Raw genomic sequence first — 21046 nt, forward strand, 5'->3', positions numbered from 1 at the left:
CACATCCTCAGTAATGGTGAACTCTTGTTGCTTACTAAAGGTCTAATCTTTGTAGTAGCATCTAGAATGGGCTACAAATTGGATTTTATATACATTATATTGAAAAAGGCCTAAAATTTTCCCCACCTAATATAGTTGATAAAATACATTTAGAAACTTCTGACATTTTTGGAGAAAGCAATGTATCGGAAACTTGTCAATAAAATTAAATAACTTATTCAGCTCCTTCAAAGACCGCCTACAGGGTGTACTAAATCCAGTGCACCCAAAACTTGCCATATAATGTCGGAAGGCAGTAACTAGCAACCACACCAAAATAGGATTAGCAGCTATCAAATCATTTAAACTGTGGCATTTTGATGATTAATAAGGAAAATAAAGAGAAGAAAGAAAATAAAGAAAGCTTCCATTATTTTAAACCTGACAAGTTACCTACATAAATGAATTGATTCATCTTCATCAACAACAGCACTTATTAACTTAACAGTTACAACTCAGCCATCCAGATTAAAAAGAAAACTATAGAATTACTTAAGTAGGTCTCTTCATGTCCATCAGACATCATTGCCACACTATGTATGCATCCTAAGAATTTATGATTTTCCTAAATTAACATGTTGTCCTCACTGATAGCTGGAGGTACTGACATCCCTAATTATCACCTAGAGAAGAAACTACATCAACACTTAAGAAATTAGTAGGTCATTTCCCTCTCCTATATATATTTAAAACACTTCCTAACCAAAATTTTGAACATTGTACTCAGCCGAGATGATTTATTGGTTTTGACATATATGCACTTTTCATAAATGTTCCAATCAATGAAATGATGTTCTTTTATAAGACAAATTTCTGTCTGATATTATGATCCTGTCTTTGCTCCCATACCATCTTATTCTTACCTCATGTGGTAGAATAATTTTTTCCACAAAAACAAGATATGGTCACAGACTCACTACTATCGCCTCCTATTCCCAACTTTTGTCTGGAGCTTTTGAGCACACAATGTGCTTTAGATTTCTTTAATTTAAAATACATGGTTTGGCTCAGATACCTTAACAGTATTTTCATTATTTGGTCCTACAGCTGCCAAACTTCCACTGCCTGAACAAAGAATACAAAATACACACAGTTCACAATTGAAAGTAAAATCAATACACACCTCCATTTCTGGATAAAAGTTTGCTCTTTATGTATTTGACCAGTAAGTTTACATCCAATGCAAAAACTTGGAGTTAAACTCCTCTAAAATAGAGCAGTAACAATTTTCTCCAGTGAGTAAGCTTTTAGGCATGACTTACAAATTATCAGGAATACTTTTATAAAAATGGCTATTGCAAAAATACTATCAAAAATTTTTTCCTGAGACTATACCCTAAAAGTAATACAGATAACAGAAACCATAGCCATTCCATCCATTAAATGGTTATCAGAAAAAAAAAAAAAAAAAGAATATTACACGAAGATAACTTTCATGCTACTTTTAAACCCTAAAAAATTAAATAGCTTATTCAACTCCTCCAAGGATTCTCCCATCCCGGGAAACTTAGGGTGTGATAAAATCCAGTTCATCTGAAACTTGCCATATATATGTAGAAGGCAACACATGATGCCAGGTCAGAAAAGGAACACAAATGACATATCATATTTAATAATTATGGGTAACTGGGGCTTTCTGATCATGACCCAGGCACTCTATCCACAACTGATTGGATAAGTACCTGAAGTAATGCAGAAGTCATATTTCCATATACAAGTAGTCAAAAGGTATCGCACCTTATTACTGAAATACTCTGGATTAGAGATAAATGTTCAAAGATTTTTTAACTTGGTTATACTATAAATTAAAGATACCAAGAAATTATATTCTCTGTTTCATCCTTTATCCAAGTATAAACAAAGTTTGTGCATAGTGACTTCCACGACTAGACTACTTGTATATAGAGGCTAATGACTTCACATCAATTGCCTTAGTATTCCATATTGCAATGCATAGTGGCCCTTCCAATAATGCATAGCATTAAATGTCCTTATGGACATTTAATGCTATGCATTATTGGAAGGGCCACTACCCAGACCGATTTTGACCTTTATTTAAGGTCTAATCAGTGGGGGCCCGACCCAGACGTGTTACCAAGGTTGAAGTAATGATCATCCTTTATCCAAGTGTAAGCAAACAACTTCTGCATTACTTCAATCTTGGTATAATGTCTGGGTCTGGCTCCCACTGATGAGACCTCAATAACGGTTGAAACTGGTCTGGGTAGTGGCCCTTCCCATAATGCATACCATTACACATCTCCGTAAGGAGATATGCATTTTATTATGGGATACTAAGGCAATTGATGTGAAGTCATTAGCCTGTATATACAAATAGTCCAGTTGGGAAGTTACTTCATGCACAAACTTTGTTTGTTTACACTTGGATAAAGGATGAAACTGAGAATATAATTTCTTGGCTTCTTTAATTTATCTCAGTAGAATATAGTCTCTCTTTCCTTTCGATCACACTTCCACCTTTCTACACATACTCTCCACCAGTTTGTGATAATGAGTCAAGTTACCATGCACACACTCCATCACTGTGCTGTATATATTTGCAGCCTCTTTTTTTATGAGATTGATATGCATATATAAGCTAGTTCATCCCATTCTTTTTTCATCATGACTAATGATACGTGCACTGTTATTGGATACACTGATCTTCATCTGACAATCCAGTTATCCCAAAGATGTTCTGTTATATTGAGATCAGGACTCTGTGCAGACTAGTCAGATTTTTTCTGCATCGTTTTCCTTAAAGAATGTTGCAATAGCACCTGCAGTATGATTGTGTGTGGTAATGTTTGAAAGAGGTATGGATCTTTTCCATAAAACTTGGAACATACAATATGGAAGAAGCATTGCATCATGTTGAATATCTAGTAACGTATATCTTTTTTTGGTACTAAACACATTCATGAATCCATATCTGGAGGAAGAGCTTCATACCTGTACACTACCACCAAATTTCATGATTGGGATGAGGGACTCGGATTTCAGGTGTTTCTGAGATATGCACCACATCTTCACTCAACTAACCAGTTGATTGGAAAAGATGTAGCATGATTCATTCCATCCGACAGTCTTCAATAGTGCAGATTACGTTGGTGAGAAAAATATGATATTAAGGCAGCATGTTTTTTTTGTAAACAGTATGTATTCTTTGCTTGCAAGAAAAGTTGAAAAGTAAAACCATACCACATTTATATGTCATATGTCACTGATAATAAAGCTGCCGGTATGCCGTACCATTGCATACTCCCCCCCCCCCCTCAAAAAAAAAAAAAAGCACTGCATTAAGATAATCTGCACTGTTGATTTTCATGGCTGATGTTTGGCTTATATGCAATTGACCTTCAATAGGAATGTATTGTGAAGCTCTTCGTGTAGTATACTACTAATCTGAATCCCTATAGACTATGAACTCCTGATGGACCATTTCTTTGGAGATTTCCTCTTTGATCTCTTGGTGGTAGTTTCTTGCGTGCATTTCTTGGCTGAGGCCACACATTCACATTTTCATCATCTGATAATGTTGCCTATAATTGATTTTGGATGATGCTATATGTATAATACTATTATATCTGATGCAGTGCTTTCAGAAAATTAAATAATATATGGAAATCTTGAAAATAACATAATAAAACCAAAATAAAGATCTTCAATATCAGTGTTAAGGCCGTATTATTAAATGGATCAGAGAAGTGGAAGTTGACCGAAAAACAGGAAGCTAAATTAAATAGTTTTCAAACAAAATGTGTGCATAAAATATAAAAAACATTATGGTCCCAGTATATAACAAATAATGACTTCTATAAGCTGATTGAGCAAAAAAAATTATCACCGATGAAATAAAAAACAGATGGAAATGGATTGACCACATACTGAGAATGGACGAAAGAGAGAGATTCCAAGATTGACTTTGACATGGATTCCAGAATGAAAAAGGGAAGGCCTAAACTTGACAGAAAAGGGGAGAAGAATGACTAGCTAGAAGAACTGGAAAGAAGCTGAACTGGTGACTCAGGACAGAGGTATGTGGAAGAAACAGATCTTGAACTTATGTGCCATGAGGTACGAAGAGGATAAGTAAGTAAATAGTTGTCTTGTATCACTCTCTCACAGATAGGTGAGTGATAAGTGCTGTTCTATGATGCATCTTTTTCATTATCTTAATTTTCTCCATGTATTACTGGTATATAGATGTATGTTTGGCACATGTATACTCCTGACATTGTCCATAGCCTGTTCTCTTATACATAGTATGTTATTTTTTTTTTAAATTCTAAAATAGGAAGCCTCTCAGTATTGTTATTATTCTGGACCTCTCTCTTACTCCAAGAATTTTTTTATATGTATTTACATATATTTTATTATTTTTATTGCTTAGGTTAAAGATGAAGTAGAAGAAGCAATGTTTCATTTTCGTTATTATCTTGACACTAAAGGTTCTACACTTAGTCAGACTACTGAACTTTTGCCATATTATGCATTACCATATGTTGCAGTTCCCAATTCTCATCCTTCTTTTAAAGATATATTTCAGGTAGTGCCCTTCAATTATCTTTTCTAGTACAGCACAAAATATTGAAACTTTAATATTTAAAGGCATTGAGATTTTAAGGATTATATATATATAATCCTTAAAATCTCAATTATATAATCCGCAATATATATATATATATATATATATATATATATATATATATATATTGCGTGTATCATAATTTACAGTTTAAATATTCTACAGCTTAGTTAATGTTATATACAGTGCTTTTTTAGGGTTGGTATGGCATACTGGCAGCCTCTTATTACCAGCAGCATGTGACATTCTGATGTGATACATTTAGCAATTTATAATATTTAGTAATTTTTTTGCACATTCACGTAGTATTCAAATAAGCTTAGTTATTTAATGAATGAAATGTGCATTTTTTATGCACATTTCATTCATTATTTAAAATATTTGCTATAACTGTTTTTAGAATTTTAAATTAGTTTCATGTTTATTTATTAACATGTTTCCACTATGCTGTGTCTCATGCCTCAAGCTGGACTGTATTTTAGTGCTACAGTAAAACTTTTACTTTGTTTGGTTTGTGACTGTGCACGATGGTGTTCATTCCAATTGTTTATAATTTTCACTAAATACAGTATACAGAGACTGAATGTGTATGCAAAGTAAAAATTTACTTTGTTTTGCTTGCATATGTGCAGTATGGTGCTTGTAGCGGGAGACATGCTTCACTATATAGGATTATTTTCATCCTAATACTAAATTACTAGTATATATTGGATATGCAAACAGAAAACACTGGATAATTTTTCCTGTCCTGCCTGCCTGAAGGTGAAGTACAACATGAGTTGATTTATGTCCTTCCCTCATGAATGTGTTAAGTAAATCATTTTACTAGGTTTTATCTGACTTTTGCAGATGTTCATCATCTATTATTATTTATTACTATTATTATTATTAAGAGAGACCTCCAAGGAGTCAGGAACTCATTGAGGGAGGCCATACTGTTGTATAGTTTTTGCACCAGTACTATTTGCACCGGGGTGCTTAAGTGCACCCTGGTGCACTTAAGCTGTATAACTGAGAGGAGACCTCCATATCGCCTTTAAAGGAATGCGGAGAACCGACCAGGGCTTCTGAACTAATATCCAATCCTCACCTTCTCATGGTACACATTGTTAGGTATCTTCTTGGATACTGAATGAACGAGGATGTGCTGACAATTTGGGATTTAGCTGACCAAATTCTATTCTTATTGGCTTAAACCAAAATAAAAAATGATGATACAACATGATAGAATTTCATGCTGGCTGGACCATCACCCGGTTACACAAGGCAACTGTTGTTTTCACCAGGGAACCAGGGCGAACAGCGAAAAGTCAGCTACTAGAAGAAATAAAAAAACACATCCCAACTCGTCACTAGAGTTCACGATCATACTATCAACATAAGAAGCCTGAATGGCAAAGAAATGGAGGAAAAGACAAAATCTGGTGAGATTTTTCTGAGCCATAAATACAGAATGTTATATTCAGGCAATGACAATCAGGGAAAGGAAGGAGTAGCCATAGTATTCAACACTAAATATGAGGTTAAACTTCTTGAATGGCAGGCAGTTTCAAGTAGAGTAATGTGAGCAAATATCAGAATAGGGAACTGGAGAATGAGACTTATTTGTGCCTATGGTCCCACAGAAGATTCTACTAGGTAGAAGTGGAGGAATTTTTTGAGGCTTTTGAGAAAGCAACTAACACAATGAGAAAGGAAAAGTTGGTCCATGTTGAGTATCTAAATAGCAGAGTAGGAAATGGTTGTCATATATATAAAAATATTTTAGATAATTTTCTAAAATAAAGAGCCAAAAGGCTTCATTTCGGCGACAAAATTATATCAATTAGTTGTATGAATTATGTTGAAAAATATGTTGGATTTAATATCCACTTAATTTATATTTTAGGAAAATTTGGAGAAAAGAGCAAAGCTAATAATAATGGCAAATACCTGTTGGATTTTGCCTCAGGACTTGTTATTACTAACACCATGTTCCAACATCAAAATGTGCACAAATCCACATGGAGAGAGGAACGAAGGAATAAGAAAAGTCTCATGGACTATGTTATTGCTAATAGTGATGTTTTCCCACTGGTGCAGGACATTAGAGTGTATAGAGGATTTGAAATTGGAAGTGATCACTATTTAGTCTTGAGTAGGATAAAATTGAATTTCATACTGAAAAGAAGGACATGTAAGAAAGTTTTAAAGTGAATAAAAGTTGAGCAGCTCTCAGATTTAAACTGTAGACTAAAATACACAAACATTATTCAAGAAAAATGAAAGAGTTTAAGAACAGGTACCAAACCTAGGAGAGTCAGTGGCAAATCTTGAAGAAAACATTGATTGATTCAGCCAGAGAGGCATGTGGTGAGGTTGTCTGTAAGGATAGAAAAATCAGAACTCCATGGTGGAGACAGGAAGATAAAGAGGCAGTGAAGGAAAAGAAAAAAGCATATGAAAAGTTCCTAACAAATAAGTCAGCTTGTGCTCTTAGAGAATACAGAGACAAATGTAAGAAAGCTAAACACTGTGTAAAACTAGCTAAACAAAAGTCATGGGAAGATTTTGGTAAGAACATAGAAAATAAATATCAAGAAGTTGGCAAAATATTCTTGAGGCTGTTGAAGAAGCTCAGAAATGGAGGAAAGAGTGCTGTAAAAGAATTAGAGATGATAAAGGTGACATGAAAACTGGTGAAAAAGATATCCTTGATGTATGGGGTAATTATTTTGAAAAATTGCTAAATAAAACAAGTAGTGATGACAGCACAGTAGTAAAAAACACTCAACAGACATGCAATCAGGAATACATCCATACTTGAAGTAGAAAACGCCATCAAAAGCCTGAAATGTGGAATGGCAGTGTGAATAGATGTAAGAAATGCTCAAGTATGGAGGTTTAATAGTCTTACAATGGCTGCACTGCATAGTTCAGAAGGCCTGGGCAGAGGAACGAATTCCAGATGATTGGAATTCGTCTCATAGTACGCATATATAAAAAGGGAAATAAAACCGAAGTGAGAATTACAGAGATATTTCCCTAATGAGTGTTCCTGGTAAAATTGATTCAAGTATACTTGAGAAACGGTTGAGAAGGATTTTGGAAAAGAAGCTGTCAGGATCAAATTTTCACGTTACGACAAATAGTTGAGAAATCGTGGGAATATAACAAAGATCTGTATTTAAATTTTGGAGAACTGGAAAAGGCATATGACAGGGTGCCAATAGAGAAACTGTTCAGAGTGCTACAGTTGTATGGTGTCAATGGAGCTTTATATCAAGCAATATTTAATCTTTATTTGAATTGTAATTCAGCAGTTAGAATTGAAGGAAATACAGGAAGATAGTTTAATGTTAAATCTGGTGTGAGACAAGGATGTACATTATCCCCTCTGTTATTCATTATCTATGTGGATCACATTATGAAGGATATTAAACTTGATATCAAAATTGAGATGTTAATCTCAGCCCTTTACTCTATGCAGATGATGTTATTCTTCTAAATAAATCTGCTACAACTCTGCAACATTCCCTGACTAAACTGAATAACCTGTAATAAATTTGGTATGAAGGTCAGCAATAACAAGACAAAGACAATGAAAATAGGCAGAAACATTGAAAATATCAACTGCATTATGAATGGAGAGCCTATAGAATAAGTAAAACATTTCAGCTATGTAAGCACAATTTTTAGTGAAGATCGTAAATTTAATATGGAAATAGACAACAGAATCAATAAAGCTGGTATCGTAGGAAGCCAACTGAATAAATTTATATGGAATAAGAGAGAAATTTGTCAAAACACTAAATTAGCTGTATACAAGACAGTATTCAAGCCAATTTTAACTTATGGATGTGAGAGCTGGATTAGAAATAAAACACTTGACCAAAGACTAGAGACCACAGATATGAGAATTCTAAGAAAGATTAGAGGGGTGAACAGATGGCATCAGTGGCAATGTAATATTAAAAACAAGGATAGTAGGAAAGAACTTAATATTGTTAGCATCCAGGAATATATTAGCAGAGCTAATCTCAGGTGGTATGGTTACTTAAACAGAATGGAAGAGGAAAGATTAGCAAAACAAGTGTTCTTTTCCAGGTTGGCAGGAAAAATACCCCGAGGAAGACCAAGATATAGATAGATTGATACAGTAAAAAGTGCCTTAGAAGACAGAAATATAAGATCTGATAATGTTGAATGCTTGACAGGTAACAAATTGATTTGGAGGAAAATTGTGATTAGGAAGTTAGTAATGGTGTAAGTTTTTCATGCAGTACTAGCATACCCTGTACACCCCTTGGGGTACATATCAGGAATTTGATGATGATGACTATTTGCACCAACTGTCATACCTGTTCATGAATTCATTCACACTACTTGCACACACAACATCCATTGGCAATCCATTCCAATCATGCACTACTCTATTATAGAAAAATGTAGCCCCCCCCCGTTCTTGACAGCATTCATTGTCAACTTCCATGGATGTCCTCATGCCCTTTCCCACCCTCCATAAAATGAAAAATTCCATCTACTGAAATACTGTATGATCCTTTCAGAAGTTTTTAAGTCTAAATGATATCACCCCTCTTTCTCCTGTTTCTCGTGTATTCAGCCTACAAATTTTCAGTTTGTCTTCATAATTAGTATTCCACAATCCCAATACCATTTTTAACACTCTCCTTTGTGCTCTCTCCTGTATCAGAATCACCATGGAAATCTGGTCTCCTGGTTTCCATGGTGATTCTGATACAGGAGAGAGCTCAAAGGAGAGTGTTAAAAATGGTATCGGGATTGTGGAATACTAATTATGAAGACAAACTGAAAATTTGTAGGCTGAATAAAGAAACAAAACAACTTCCTTATCTTTACATATCAAGATTCATTTCAGCATTGCAATTATCCCTGAACTTCAACTTCCTATCTGCTAACACTCCAAGATCCATAGTCTGATCAGTTTCTTCTAGCATAATCCCACCAATATAATACAACATTGGATATCTAATCATACCAAAGTGCATGGCTTTACATTTACTGACATCCATTTTTCTATGTTCACAATTCCATTCTATTCAAATCATTTTGCTAGTACTGCATATCAGCAGCATTCCTGATTACCCTCCCTATCTTTGCATTATCAGTAAATAGCTGAATGTTGCCTGTCAAATTCTTCCCAATATTCATTAATGTACATATTGAATAACAGTGGATCAAGGACTGATCCTTGTGGACCACTGGTTAACTTCAATCTTGCAGATTCATCCCCATATACTACTTTCTGATATCTGTCAGCCATCCTCTTATCCATGATAGTATTCATAACCATCAAGGGGTGTACAGGATATGATAGTACTACATGAAAAATTTACATCATTATTACCTTCCCATCTTCAATTTTTCTCCAATATTACCTGTCAAGACTCCAGCATTATCAGTCCACCTATATCTGGTGGATTGATATGGGTCTTTTCCTGCCAACCTGGCAGAGAACACTTGGATTAGCAAAACAAGGAGAATACCATCTCCTTGTTTTGCTAATCTCTCCTCTTCCATTCTGTTTGAGTGATCTGATTGATCTGAGATTATTATATATAATGTATTTATATAATGTATAATTTATATAGTGAATTCTTCTCTGCTAACATATTCCTGGATGCTAATAATGTCAAGTCCTTTCCTAATATGATATTGCCATTGATCTGTTCACATCCCTAATATTTCTCAGGATTCTCATGTGTGTGGTCTCTATTCTTTTTTACATCTAACCCTACTCTCAGATCCATAGGTTAAAATTGGTTTGAACACTGTCTTGTATATAGCTAATTTAATGTTTTGACTAATTTCTCTCTTATTCCGTATAAATTTATTCATTTGACTTCTTACCATACCAGATTTGTTGCTTCTGTTGACTATTTCCATATTTATTTTACCATCTTCATTAAAAATCGTGCCCAAATAGCTGAAATGTTTTACTTGTTTTATAGGTTCTCCATTCACAATGAAGTTGATAATTTCAGTGCTTCTGCCTATTTTCATTGTCTTTGGTTTGTTATTGCTGACCTTCATACCATATCTATTACAACAGTTATTCAATTTAGTCAGTGAATCTTGCAGACTTGCAGCAGATTTATTTAGAAGTATTAACATTGTCCTCATAAAGCAAAGAGCTGACATTAATATCTCCAATTTTGATGTCTGGTTCAATACCATCTCCTTCATAATGTGATCCATATAGATAATGAATGACAAAGGGGATAATCTACATCCTTGTCTGACACCACATTTAGCATTAAACCATCTTCCTGTACTTCCTTTAATTCTAATTGCTGATTTACAACTCAAATAAAATTAAGTATTGCTTGATATAATGTCCTACTGACACCATACAACTGTAGCGTTTTGAATAGCTTCTCTCTTGGCACCTTGTCATGTACTTTTACTAGATCTACAAAACTTAAATACAGATCCTTGTTATATTCCCATCATTTTACAATGCGTTAAAGTGAAAATCTGATCCTGACAGCCTCTAATTGGCCTGAATCCAGCTTGTTCTTCACCAAGCTTCCCTTCCACAATCCTTCTCAACCGTTTCTCAAGTATACTTGCATAAATCTTACCAGGAACACTCATTTAACTTAACATAGAGAAATACCTCTGTAATTCTCACATTCAGTTTTATTTGCCTTTTTATATATGGATACCGTGAGAGCTGTACTCCAATCATCCAGAATTCGTCCCTCTGTCCACTCCTGAACTATGCAGTGCAACCACTGTAAGACTTTTATATCTCCATACTGAGCATGTTGAACATTTCTGGTCGAATGTCATCTACTCCTTCTGCCTTTCCACATTTTAGGCATTTGATGGCTTTTTCTACTTCAAGTATGGATATGCATTCCTGACTGCATGCCTGTTGAGTGTTTTTTATCACTGTGCTATCATTGCTTGTTTCATTTAGCAATTTTTTGAAATAATTAATCCATACTTCAAGGATATCTTTTTTTCCAGTTTTCATTTCACCTTTATCATCTCTAATTCCTTTTACAGCACTCTCTCCTCCATTTCTGAGCTTCTTAAACAACCTCCAGAATATCTTGCCATCTTCTTGATATTTGTTTTCAATGTTCTTACCAAAATCTTCCCATCACCTTTGTTTACACAGTGTTTAGCTTTATTACATTTGTCTGTGTATTCTCTAAGAGCACAAGCTGACTTATTTGCCAGGAACTTTTGATATACTTTCTTGTTTTCCTTTGTCTGCCATGGAGTTCTGATTTGTCTATTTGTCTGCAGACAATCACACCACATGCCTCTCTGGCTTAATCAATATTTTCTTCAGGGCTTGCCACTGAGTCTCGAAGGTTTGGTTCCTGTTCTCAAATGCTTTCATTTTTTCTTGAATAATGTTTGTTTATTTTAGTCTACAGTTCATATCTAAGAGCTACTCAACTTTTATTCGCTTTAAAACTTTCTTATATGTTCTTCTTTTCAATATGAAATTCAATTTTCCAATCACTTCCAATTTCAAATCCTCTGTACACTCTAGTGTCCTGCATCAGAGCGAAGACATTGCTATCAACAATAACATAGTTAATGAGACTTTTCTTATCTCTTGCCTCTTCTCACCATGTGAATTTGTGAACATTTTTATGTTGGATTATTGTGTTAGTAATAATCATTCCGTGTCTTGAGTAGAAATCCAACAGGTATTTGTCATTATTATTAGTTTTGCTCTTTTCTCCATATTTTCCCAAAATAAAAAATGTATTGCTAATATTTTATATAATATGCTAATATTTTATAATCCAAACCCATTTTCTCCAATTTATGCAACAGTCTTCCATGCTATATTCTTTCAGATGCTTTAGCAAAACCCAAAAGTATGATTGTATATCCATTCCCCTTGTCTAGTACAATGGTAACATTGTTATAGAATGTGAGCAAGTTGATAAAACATGACCTTCCCTTAGTAAATTCGTTTTGCTCTTGCAGAGTAGAGATTCACTGTCAGCCCATTTCTGAATGCGAGCCTGTACCAACTTTTCCAAAATCTTCACCACCACCACTCCTGATTGGTTGATTGTTGGATACATTGGTCTTTGCACCACCCTTGTGCAATGGAATTACCATACATTCTTTCCACTCCTGTGGAATCATCAGTGTTCTGAGAATCAAATTATATAGTCTGATCAAAGGAATAGCCAGCTCAGGTGAACTCTCTTTTAGCATCTGTGCTGATATCCTATCAGTTCCTGTTGCAGAATTCTTATTCAGTTTATGAAACCTCTCGTACTCCATTCTCATACACAAGAGTTTCCTTATACTGTGAAGAGCTAGCGATGAGTTCAGAGTTGCATACCAGGTTGATAGCTTTTTAGCAAAATGGCTCCTTATTAGTTGAACAATCATTTCAGCATCAGTCACCCACATACCATCTGCATTCAGTAGTGTTACTCTTTCAGTTTCATACTTTGTTTTACTTGCAGTATAATGATAGAATTCTTTTGGATTGTCTTTAACTTGCAGAGCCAGTTTCATACTCAGACTTAGCTTTCTGTACAACATTTGTGACTCTTCTGGCTTGCTGCTTATAATTGTCAGAATTGACATCATCCTTATGCACAACTCTATGCACACATTCTGATATCGCATCATTTAAGTTTTTTTTAAACACTTCCCACGCACTGTCAATATCTTTCACATCTGACAACTGATACTATGGCATAGAACCCAGCATACTCCTCGGGTGGTCATCTTGTCCTACTTTATAGTTCAGCATGTAACCTTTTATGAATGGAACATTTATAAATTTAGCCACTTCCCAAGTGAGTACTGCATAAATACTGTCACCAACTGGAGGCAGAATAGTTACATCTTTAACTGAAACACCCTCTGACACTATAATCAGATCTAACACTCTTTGACCATGAGTTTCTTCTCTCACATGCTGCTTGAGGAAGCTATCTTGCAACAGCTCAATAAATTCAGTTTCATTCCTCTCATGCGATTTCCCAGCTACCCAATCAATGTTTGAATAATTAGAGTTCTCATTATGATTACTCTTTTCACACCCATTGTATTTATTTGTTGATGGATTTCTTCATTACTAGCAACTGATTCACCAGGTCTGTAACAACACCCCCACTATTTATTTAATCTTGTTAGATTCCACCTCACGCCAGATGGCTTTAAACTCACTGTTACATGAAAAACTGTTACTAATATTGTCATCATAGGTCTCAACTTTAACTGGATTCAAGTCATCTTGTATCATTAGTAACATGTCCCCCCCCCCACCTCCAATCCTATCCTCTCTAGCCTTTCTAAAAATACTGTACCCTTTGCACTTGATATCATTTATAGTGTCTGCTTTTGATAGCCTAGTCCCTACAAATACAAGGACCCAATATATTAATCAAGGCAGCAAACTCTACTCCTTTGTTTTTGATACTGCTGGCATTCGTATCTCATCTCATTTTCCTTTCCTCCTCTTTTACCTTGCTGTGTCAAGGGTTTATTAATCATCGGACCTCAACCGTTCACAGGATAAGGTTCAGCCCTTTGCCTGGGGGTTTTCATCCCCAGTTTATCTGGGGATGAAAACCCCCAGATAAACTGGGGAGAAAAACCTATTGTCCATGCCCAAGACGGAATCGAACCAATGACACTCCTTCCCCAGGCATATAGTTGTGAAGAGCACAGCTAATAGCATTCGTATACAGACATAATAAGTTACCCGCATGCTCTTTTGTATACACTTATTTGTGGTTTCATTACACAGTTTGACAACTTGCAGATCTCTGTTCTTATCTAGTTCCTTACTTATGCAAAATCTTCACACCTGCTTGATAAGTCTGAACCAGATGAACACAAAATCGTTCTCTCTTCATAATCATTTCCATAATAATAACTATTCCCATCATTAACATAGTCACCCAGCATTTTTGCTCTTACATACAGAATTCTCACAATTCCTCCCTTCAGAATTCAGTTTCCCTGACTTCCTGTGTTAGGTCTCATATCAATTAATAATTTTTCAAGACCCCTGATGCCAAATGCATTCAAGTGTTGGCCTTCCTTGTTATACAAATCCAATCTCCTTTTCAATCTCACTCCACACATCCAGAAACTTCACATCCATTCCTTCTACACAGCCTACATTGAATCGTTTGCCATCGTAGTCCTGCAAAATTCATTTCCATTATATCTAGCTAATATACTAACGATTTTTACTTTCTCACTTCTTCTAACAGCCTTTTCATATCCTCTCTCATACTGAATTTATTACTAGTTAGGTCATTGTACCTACCAGAATTATGACCTGTTTTGCTTTTTTTTTTCTGTTTTTCAATTGCTTGTATTATATTTTTAATTTTTAATCTGGAAAAACTTGACGTTATAACTGTTCATCAATGGCATGTTTTATGAGTCATCACCATACCAAATACCATACTTCTTTTTACAATCAACTTTATTGACCAATTTTTTCTTATTACACTGCTTTGTGGTTTTCCATTTTGCTGCTGACTTTTTTATTCTCCCTGTGTTCCTCTAAATGCCACTCAATTTTCTGTAATTCCTTTGTCGTTTGTCTAATAATCTGATGTAGCCTAGCTATTTTGGAGATTAAATTATTTTAAATGGTCAAGAACTATTAGACTTCTATACTTTCAATAATTTTAAAAAATAATATAACTAAATATACTTGGAATGGCAGAGGAATAAGATCCATAATTGATTATATCATTACTAATCAGTAACTGGCTCCATGTTTGAGAGATGTACTTGTTTACAGCGGAAGTGAAATTTTTCCTGATCATTATTTGGTAGTCTCTAAAATAGAAATATTAGCAAAATGATGAAAGGAAGTAAATAAGAAAAAAACAAGAAATAGAACAAGTATACAAAGTATATATATTACAAGAAGAAAGCATTATATCAATCTATATCAATTCTATAGCAATCAAAATTAACACATTACCCAAAAGAAGCTCAAATCAGTGAAAATATAGAAGAATGGAAAAATTTAATAAAGATAATCCATAAAGCATCCTCTGAAGTACTTAGAAAGAAAAATAAAATACTAAAAGGAAAAACATTAAAAATCTGGAACACAGATATAGAAAATGCAATGAAAGAAAAAAAAAACAAATGACATACAAATCACTCCTTCAAAAATATACAAAGGAAATAGAAGAAATGTACAAAAACAAAAGAAATATAGCTAAACCATAGTACAGAAAGCTCACCAAGATTCTTGGGCCAGATTTATTAATAAAACAGAAGACATACATGGAAGACAAGACAAGACATAGCCTACAAAATATTAAAGAAATTAAACGATGAAGAGAGAGACACAAATCAACATAATACAAGAGAAATAATGAATAGAACATTAAAAGAATTTAAGGTATGACTCAAATTTTTTAACAGAAAGTAATAATGAAGAAATCATCACTGATATAGAACCAATAAAATTGGAAGAACTAAAAGAAGCAATAAAGGTATCAGAAAATAGAAAATCAATCAGATTAGATGGCATAAATACAGAGCTTTGGAAATATGGTGAAGAATATTTACATTGCAGATTCTTAAAATTAATAAATAACTGTTGGAGGAAATGCAAGGTTCCATCAGATTGGTTGAAAGCTAATGTTATATCTAGATTTAAGAAAGGAGACAGAGATGATTGCGAAAATTACAGACGAATAAATTTATTAAATACAGGTTACAAAATTTACAGAAAAATCCTGAATAAAGACTTAGAAATATAGACTTAGAAAAACACAATCCACTCTCAGAAAAACAAAATGATTTCAGACAAAGAAGATCATGTATAGACAATATTTATGTGCTTAAACAAATTATTGAAAAAAAGACGAGAATTTAATTTAGAGACTCATATAGCCTTTATGGATTATGAGAATGCTTTTGATAAGTTACATAGAGAAAAACTATGGAATACAATGAAAAAACAAGGATATCCATTAAATTTGGTAGAAGCTATACAAAATTTATGTAAAGATACAAAAATGCAGTTACAGTTAGGTAATAAATTAACTGAAGAGATTGAAATAAATCAGGGTGTCAGACAGGGATGTAGCTTATCTCTAGCGCTATTTGATATATATGTTGATCAGATTAAAATATGGAAAACAGCAATAAAACAATTTATCCAGTTAACAAGAAGAACTGTTATTAGTACAATGCTGTATGCAGATGATCAGATTATATTACAAGACAATGAAGATGACCTTCAAAAGTAAGTTTACGAATTAAACAAAATAATACAATTTAAGAATTTCACAAAAGAAAACAAAAATCATGGAATTTAAAGGTTGGGATCGTGCTAGATCAAAAATAGTTACAGAAAATAAAATAACAGAACAGATGACATAGTTTTATTATTTAGACTATATAATAGCATATCTAAAAGATAAAGATATAATAAATTTAGTTTAATTCTTTATCCAAGTATAAGCAAACAAAGCTTGGGCCTAAAAATATCTTCTGGACTGAGGTAAGGTGGTACATCCTGGGGCAACTCGTAGCAAAGGTGGACCAAGCTCTCATCATGCCTTGTCTCAGTATCTCCCATAATGCAAAACACATCTCCTTGCAGACATGTATACTGCTATGCATTAAGGGAAGGGCCAGTACCCAGACTGGTTTCAACCTTTATTGAGGTCTCGTAAGTGGGAGGTAGACCCAGAGTGGTGATACTAAGGCAGAAGCAAAAAAGAGAGATCATATTTACCTATATGAGTTGCCAACCAGTGTACCACCTAATTAATTAAATTACTAATTATTAAATTATTAAATTACTAATTAATTAAATTACTTGAATGAGACCAGTGTATTATATCTGTATGAGATGGTTAACTCATCATCTCCATATGAGACCACCTAACTCATTATCTAAGAAGTAATACAAGAAAAAAAAATCTTGATCCATCAAGTAAAGAAAGAAAAAGTTTCATTTTGCAGTTAATAAATTTAAAACAAGTGAGAAAATGAGGGAAGAGCAAAGGTACGTGGCAATTTTCGGCTATGCATCATTAACGCATGGAATCATTATTAAGAAAAAAAAAAGAATTATTTTAAACGTATATATTTCTCAATAAATTATATATTATGTATGAATTCTTCTACTCAAATTGTGAGTTACTATCAATTTCGTCATGGCGAGTTACCATCAACACAACATTCGCGTCCTGGCGATAGTAAATTGCTCCATGCGGTAAACAACATGCCCTTCCCAACAGCGTCACTATACTGAAGACAGCAAGAAAAATAAGTAGTTTTATTGTATCACTGAATAAGGTACAGAGACATTTACAGTCTGTGTAATATATTTCTCAACAAAGAGTGCAGTTAGAGACAACCGGGATAAAAACGGCGCTAACTAATGAAGCACATCTCCCCTCCAACAGAAATTGCTGTATAGACTCAAGCAAAACCATATGTTGCCGGTGCAACGTATGGTTTTTCTTGACAGCACCCCTGTCGTGAATGTGTTAAACTTAGAAAAATATAGTGAATGTGTTTCAGATATTATGGAATTCTGTTGAAGAGAATTAGAACTTTAACTCAACTGTTGGCTTGCCTATGTCTTTGGTTCACACGATCTTTTGTTAATACCAAACCAATCATATGCACTTCTTCATAGCTACTCTATCTCTACTGGCCTACCATTGCTGTCTGTTTTGCGCTCTGGTTTTACTTCTCATTTTTGAAGGATTGTTCAATACGTATCTCAAGTTTTGTAAATTACTGTTAATTTTGCTTGAAATAATGAGAAAAAAGATGAAGCTATATGGGTAGCTGACTTTGACGATGCGCACATGGAAACTGTTTTCAATGCCAAAAGTAGCGATAGCGAATAGGAGCTTCTTGGTAAGTTTCACTATTTTTAGTTTCCGAAAATCCCTGCATATCTCGCAGCACAAATTTTTAGCTTTCATTTTGGCGAAAAAAAGTGAGAGTTATATTCGAATAAATACAGTAATTTTTTGCTGTATTTACTTGATTTTACCGTTTAAACCTGTCATGGAGGGATGCTGTTATGTTTAGTGTAGGCAATGTTGTCAACATTTATACCAAGAGCTTGCATAGTCTCCTTAACGTGCATACCAAAAGGATATATGGTAGTTTAAAGTGTGTGGTATTGAGTTTCCCAGTGCAGAGAAAAGAGACTAGTTCATGTAGGATGATATGGGAGAGACTTTCACTTTAGGGCATAATTAAGAGACAACTGTTTCCATCAGAGTGATAGAGCTGGTTCATTTGCTTCAACATAAAGACTGAGTTGGTGATGTACAAAAGACACCAGTAGCTATCCGTATACCACGATGATGAATCCAACCATTGCAGGTTGTTGCAGAACCATAGACTTGAGACCCATAATCCAGCTTTGAATGTATAAATGCATGATAAAGATGGAGCAATGAAACTCAATCAGCACCCCACTCAGTAGAGGATAGAGTGCGAAGAAGGTTCAACACTCTCTTGCACTTTTCTCTTATTTGATGAATGTGTGCTAGAAATGCAAGTTTACTGTCAAGAATCAGTTCCAAGAACTTGACTTCTTAGCTACTGGAATAATAGTGTGTCCCATTCTTAATTCAGGATCTGGGTGAAGAGTGCGTTTTTGACAGAAGTGTACACAGACACTTTTTTCTGTTGAAAACCTAAACCCATTACTAAGAGCCCACAGAGAAACATAATCAATTGCTTGCTGAAGTTGTCTTTCAGTTATCCTCATGTTATGGGAGTGGCAGTAAATTGTTAAGTCATCAATACATAGAGCATTGTCTACAGTGGGAGGAAGCTGTTTGGTGATTGAGCTAATTTTAACAGCAAAAAGTGTCACACTTAAGACAGAGCCTTGGGGCTCTGTCTTAAGTGACATATACCCTGTTCTTGATGATATGATCGAGATAGCGTATTTCCCACTCTGACTTGGAAAATTCACCTGGAAAAAGTTTTTAATAAATACAGGAAGGTGTCCTTTAAGACCCAGGTTATAGAGGTCTTTTAATATGCCATATCTCCTGGCCGTGTTATAAGCTTTTTCCATGTCAAAAGAAAAAACTGAAATAAGGTATACTTTCTTCAGAAATGCATCTTTTATACAAGTTTCTACACGAACCAAATGGTCTAATGTTCAGCGATGTCTACGGAACCCACGTTGTGTATATTGGAGAGAAGATTGTTGCTTTCTAAATAGCAGAGAAGTCTGGCATTAATCATTTTCTTTAGTATCTTACAAAGACAGGTGGTCAGAGCAATGGGTTGATAATTATTTACTTGTGTTGGATCTTTTCCTTTTAGGATAGCAATGACAATTAACTTATGGGAAGAATTTGGAAACTCTTCCTCTGCAAGTATTCTATTGTATAGTAAGAGAAGGAGATCCATAGAAGATGATGATAAATGTTTTATCATTTCATTATGGATGTCATCAGGCCCTACTGCACTAGGGTGAGATAGTAGGAGAGCTATTTTTAGTTCCTCCTTAACAAATGGCTGATTGTATGACTCAAGAACATTGGTAGAAAAATTTAGCCTTTGTTTCTCTTGCTGTTCTTTCAGAATTAATAATTCAGGAGAATTATGAAGCTGTTGCTGAGATTCTGGTAAACTTTTCTCCCAGAGTGTCTGCAATGGCTTTGGGATCAGTAAAAACGTTTCCATTATGGTCTAAGGTAGACAAACAATGTGTTCTATATCTGCCTTTCATTTTCCATATTTTATCCCATACAATTTTTGTACTGGTCATTTGATTAATTGATGTAATAAATTGGATCCATGATTGTTTTTGACTCTGATGCCTCACATAGCATGCTTTGGCTTGAGCACGCTTGAAAGCTATAAGGTTTGATGTGGTGGGATATCTATGAAATATATCCCTGCTCTGTGTTGATCTTTTTTTGGCTGTCTGACATTCTGGGTTCCACCAAGACTTTGGATCGAGTGAAAACTGAGATGATGTTTTTTGGGATGGAGGCTGTTACTGCCTGGAGAATGCACTCTGTTATATGTTTTACCGCTTCATTGATAGGCGTTTTACTGATAGCATCAGCATGAAATTTTGCAAGATGAGAGAAAGTGCTCCAGTCAGTCTGGTCTATTTTCCATATAGGTATCCGTGTGGGTGAACCTGATTCCTGTGAAGACATTCCACATGAGCAGTTGAAGAATGGAGGGGGAGAAGATTGTAAGATCAATTGCAGAATATGAATAGGTAGGCATATGGAAGAAAGTAATGAGTTCACCCATTACTTTCTTCCATATGGTGGAGTATTTAAAAGGGAGAGGTTATTATTATCAAGAATTCTTTCAATGATTCGACCTTGTCTATTAGTGTTGGCACTACGCCATAGAGTATTGTGACCATTAAAGTCACCCATCAAAAGTATTGGTTCAGGC

General features: G+C 34.6%; 1 protein-coding gene across 5 annotated transcripts in view; it reads left to right on the top strand.

Moving 5' to 3' along the window:
- The window catches only part of LOC150105383 (lisH domain-containing protein ARMC9-like), a 694238-nt gene that overhangs the window by 96117 nt on the left and 577075 nt on the right, over positions 1-21046 (top strand). For all 5 annotated transcript variants that reach the window (XM_090394755.1, XM_090394754.1, XM_090394756.1 and 2 more), the window contains exon 5: positions 4433-4588. In XM_090394755.1, the coding sequence (XP_090250881.1) occupies positions 4433-4588 (156 nt within the window). The remainder of the gene's footprint in view (positions 1-4432; positions 4589-21046) is intronic.

The sequence above is a fragment of the Typopeltis vanoorti genome, chromosome 6 (assembly GCF_054136105.1).
Source record: "Typopeltis vanoorti isolate ZY-2024b chromosome 6, IOZ_Tvanoo_1.0, whole genome shotgun sequence".
Taxonomy (NCBI): domain Eukaryota; kingdom Metazoa; phylum Arthropoda; class Arachnida; order Uropygi; family Thelyphonidae; genus Typopeltis; species Typopeltis vanoorti.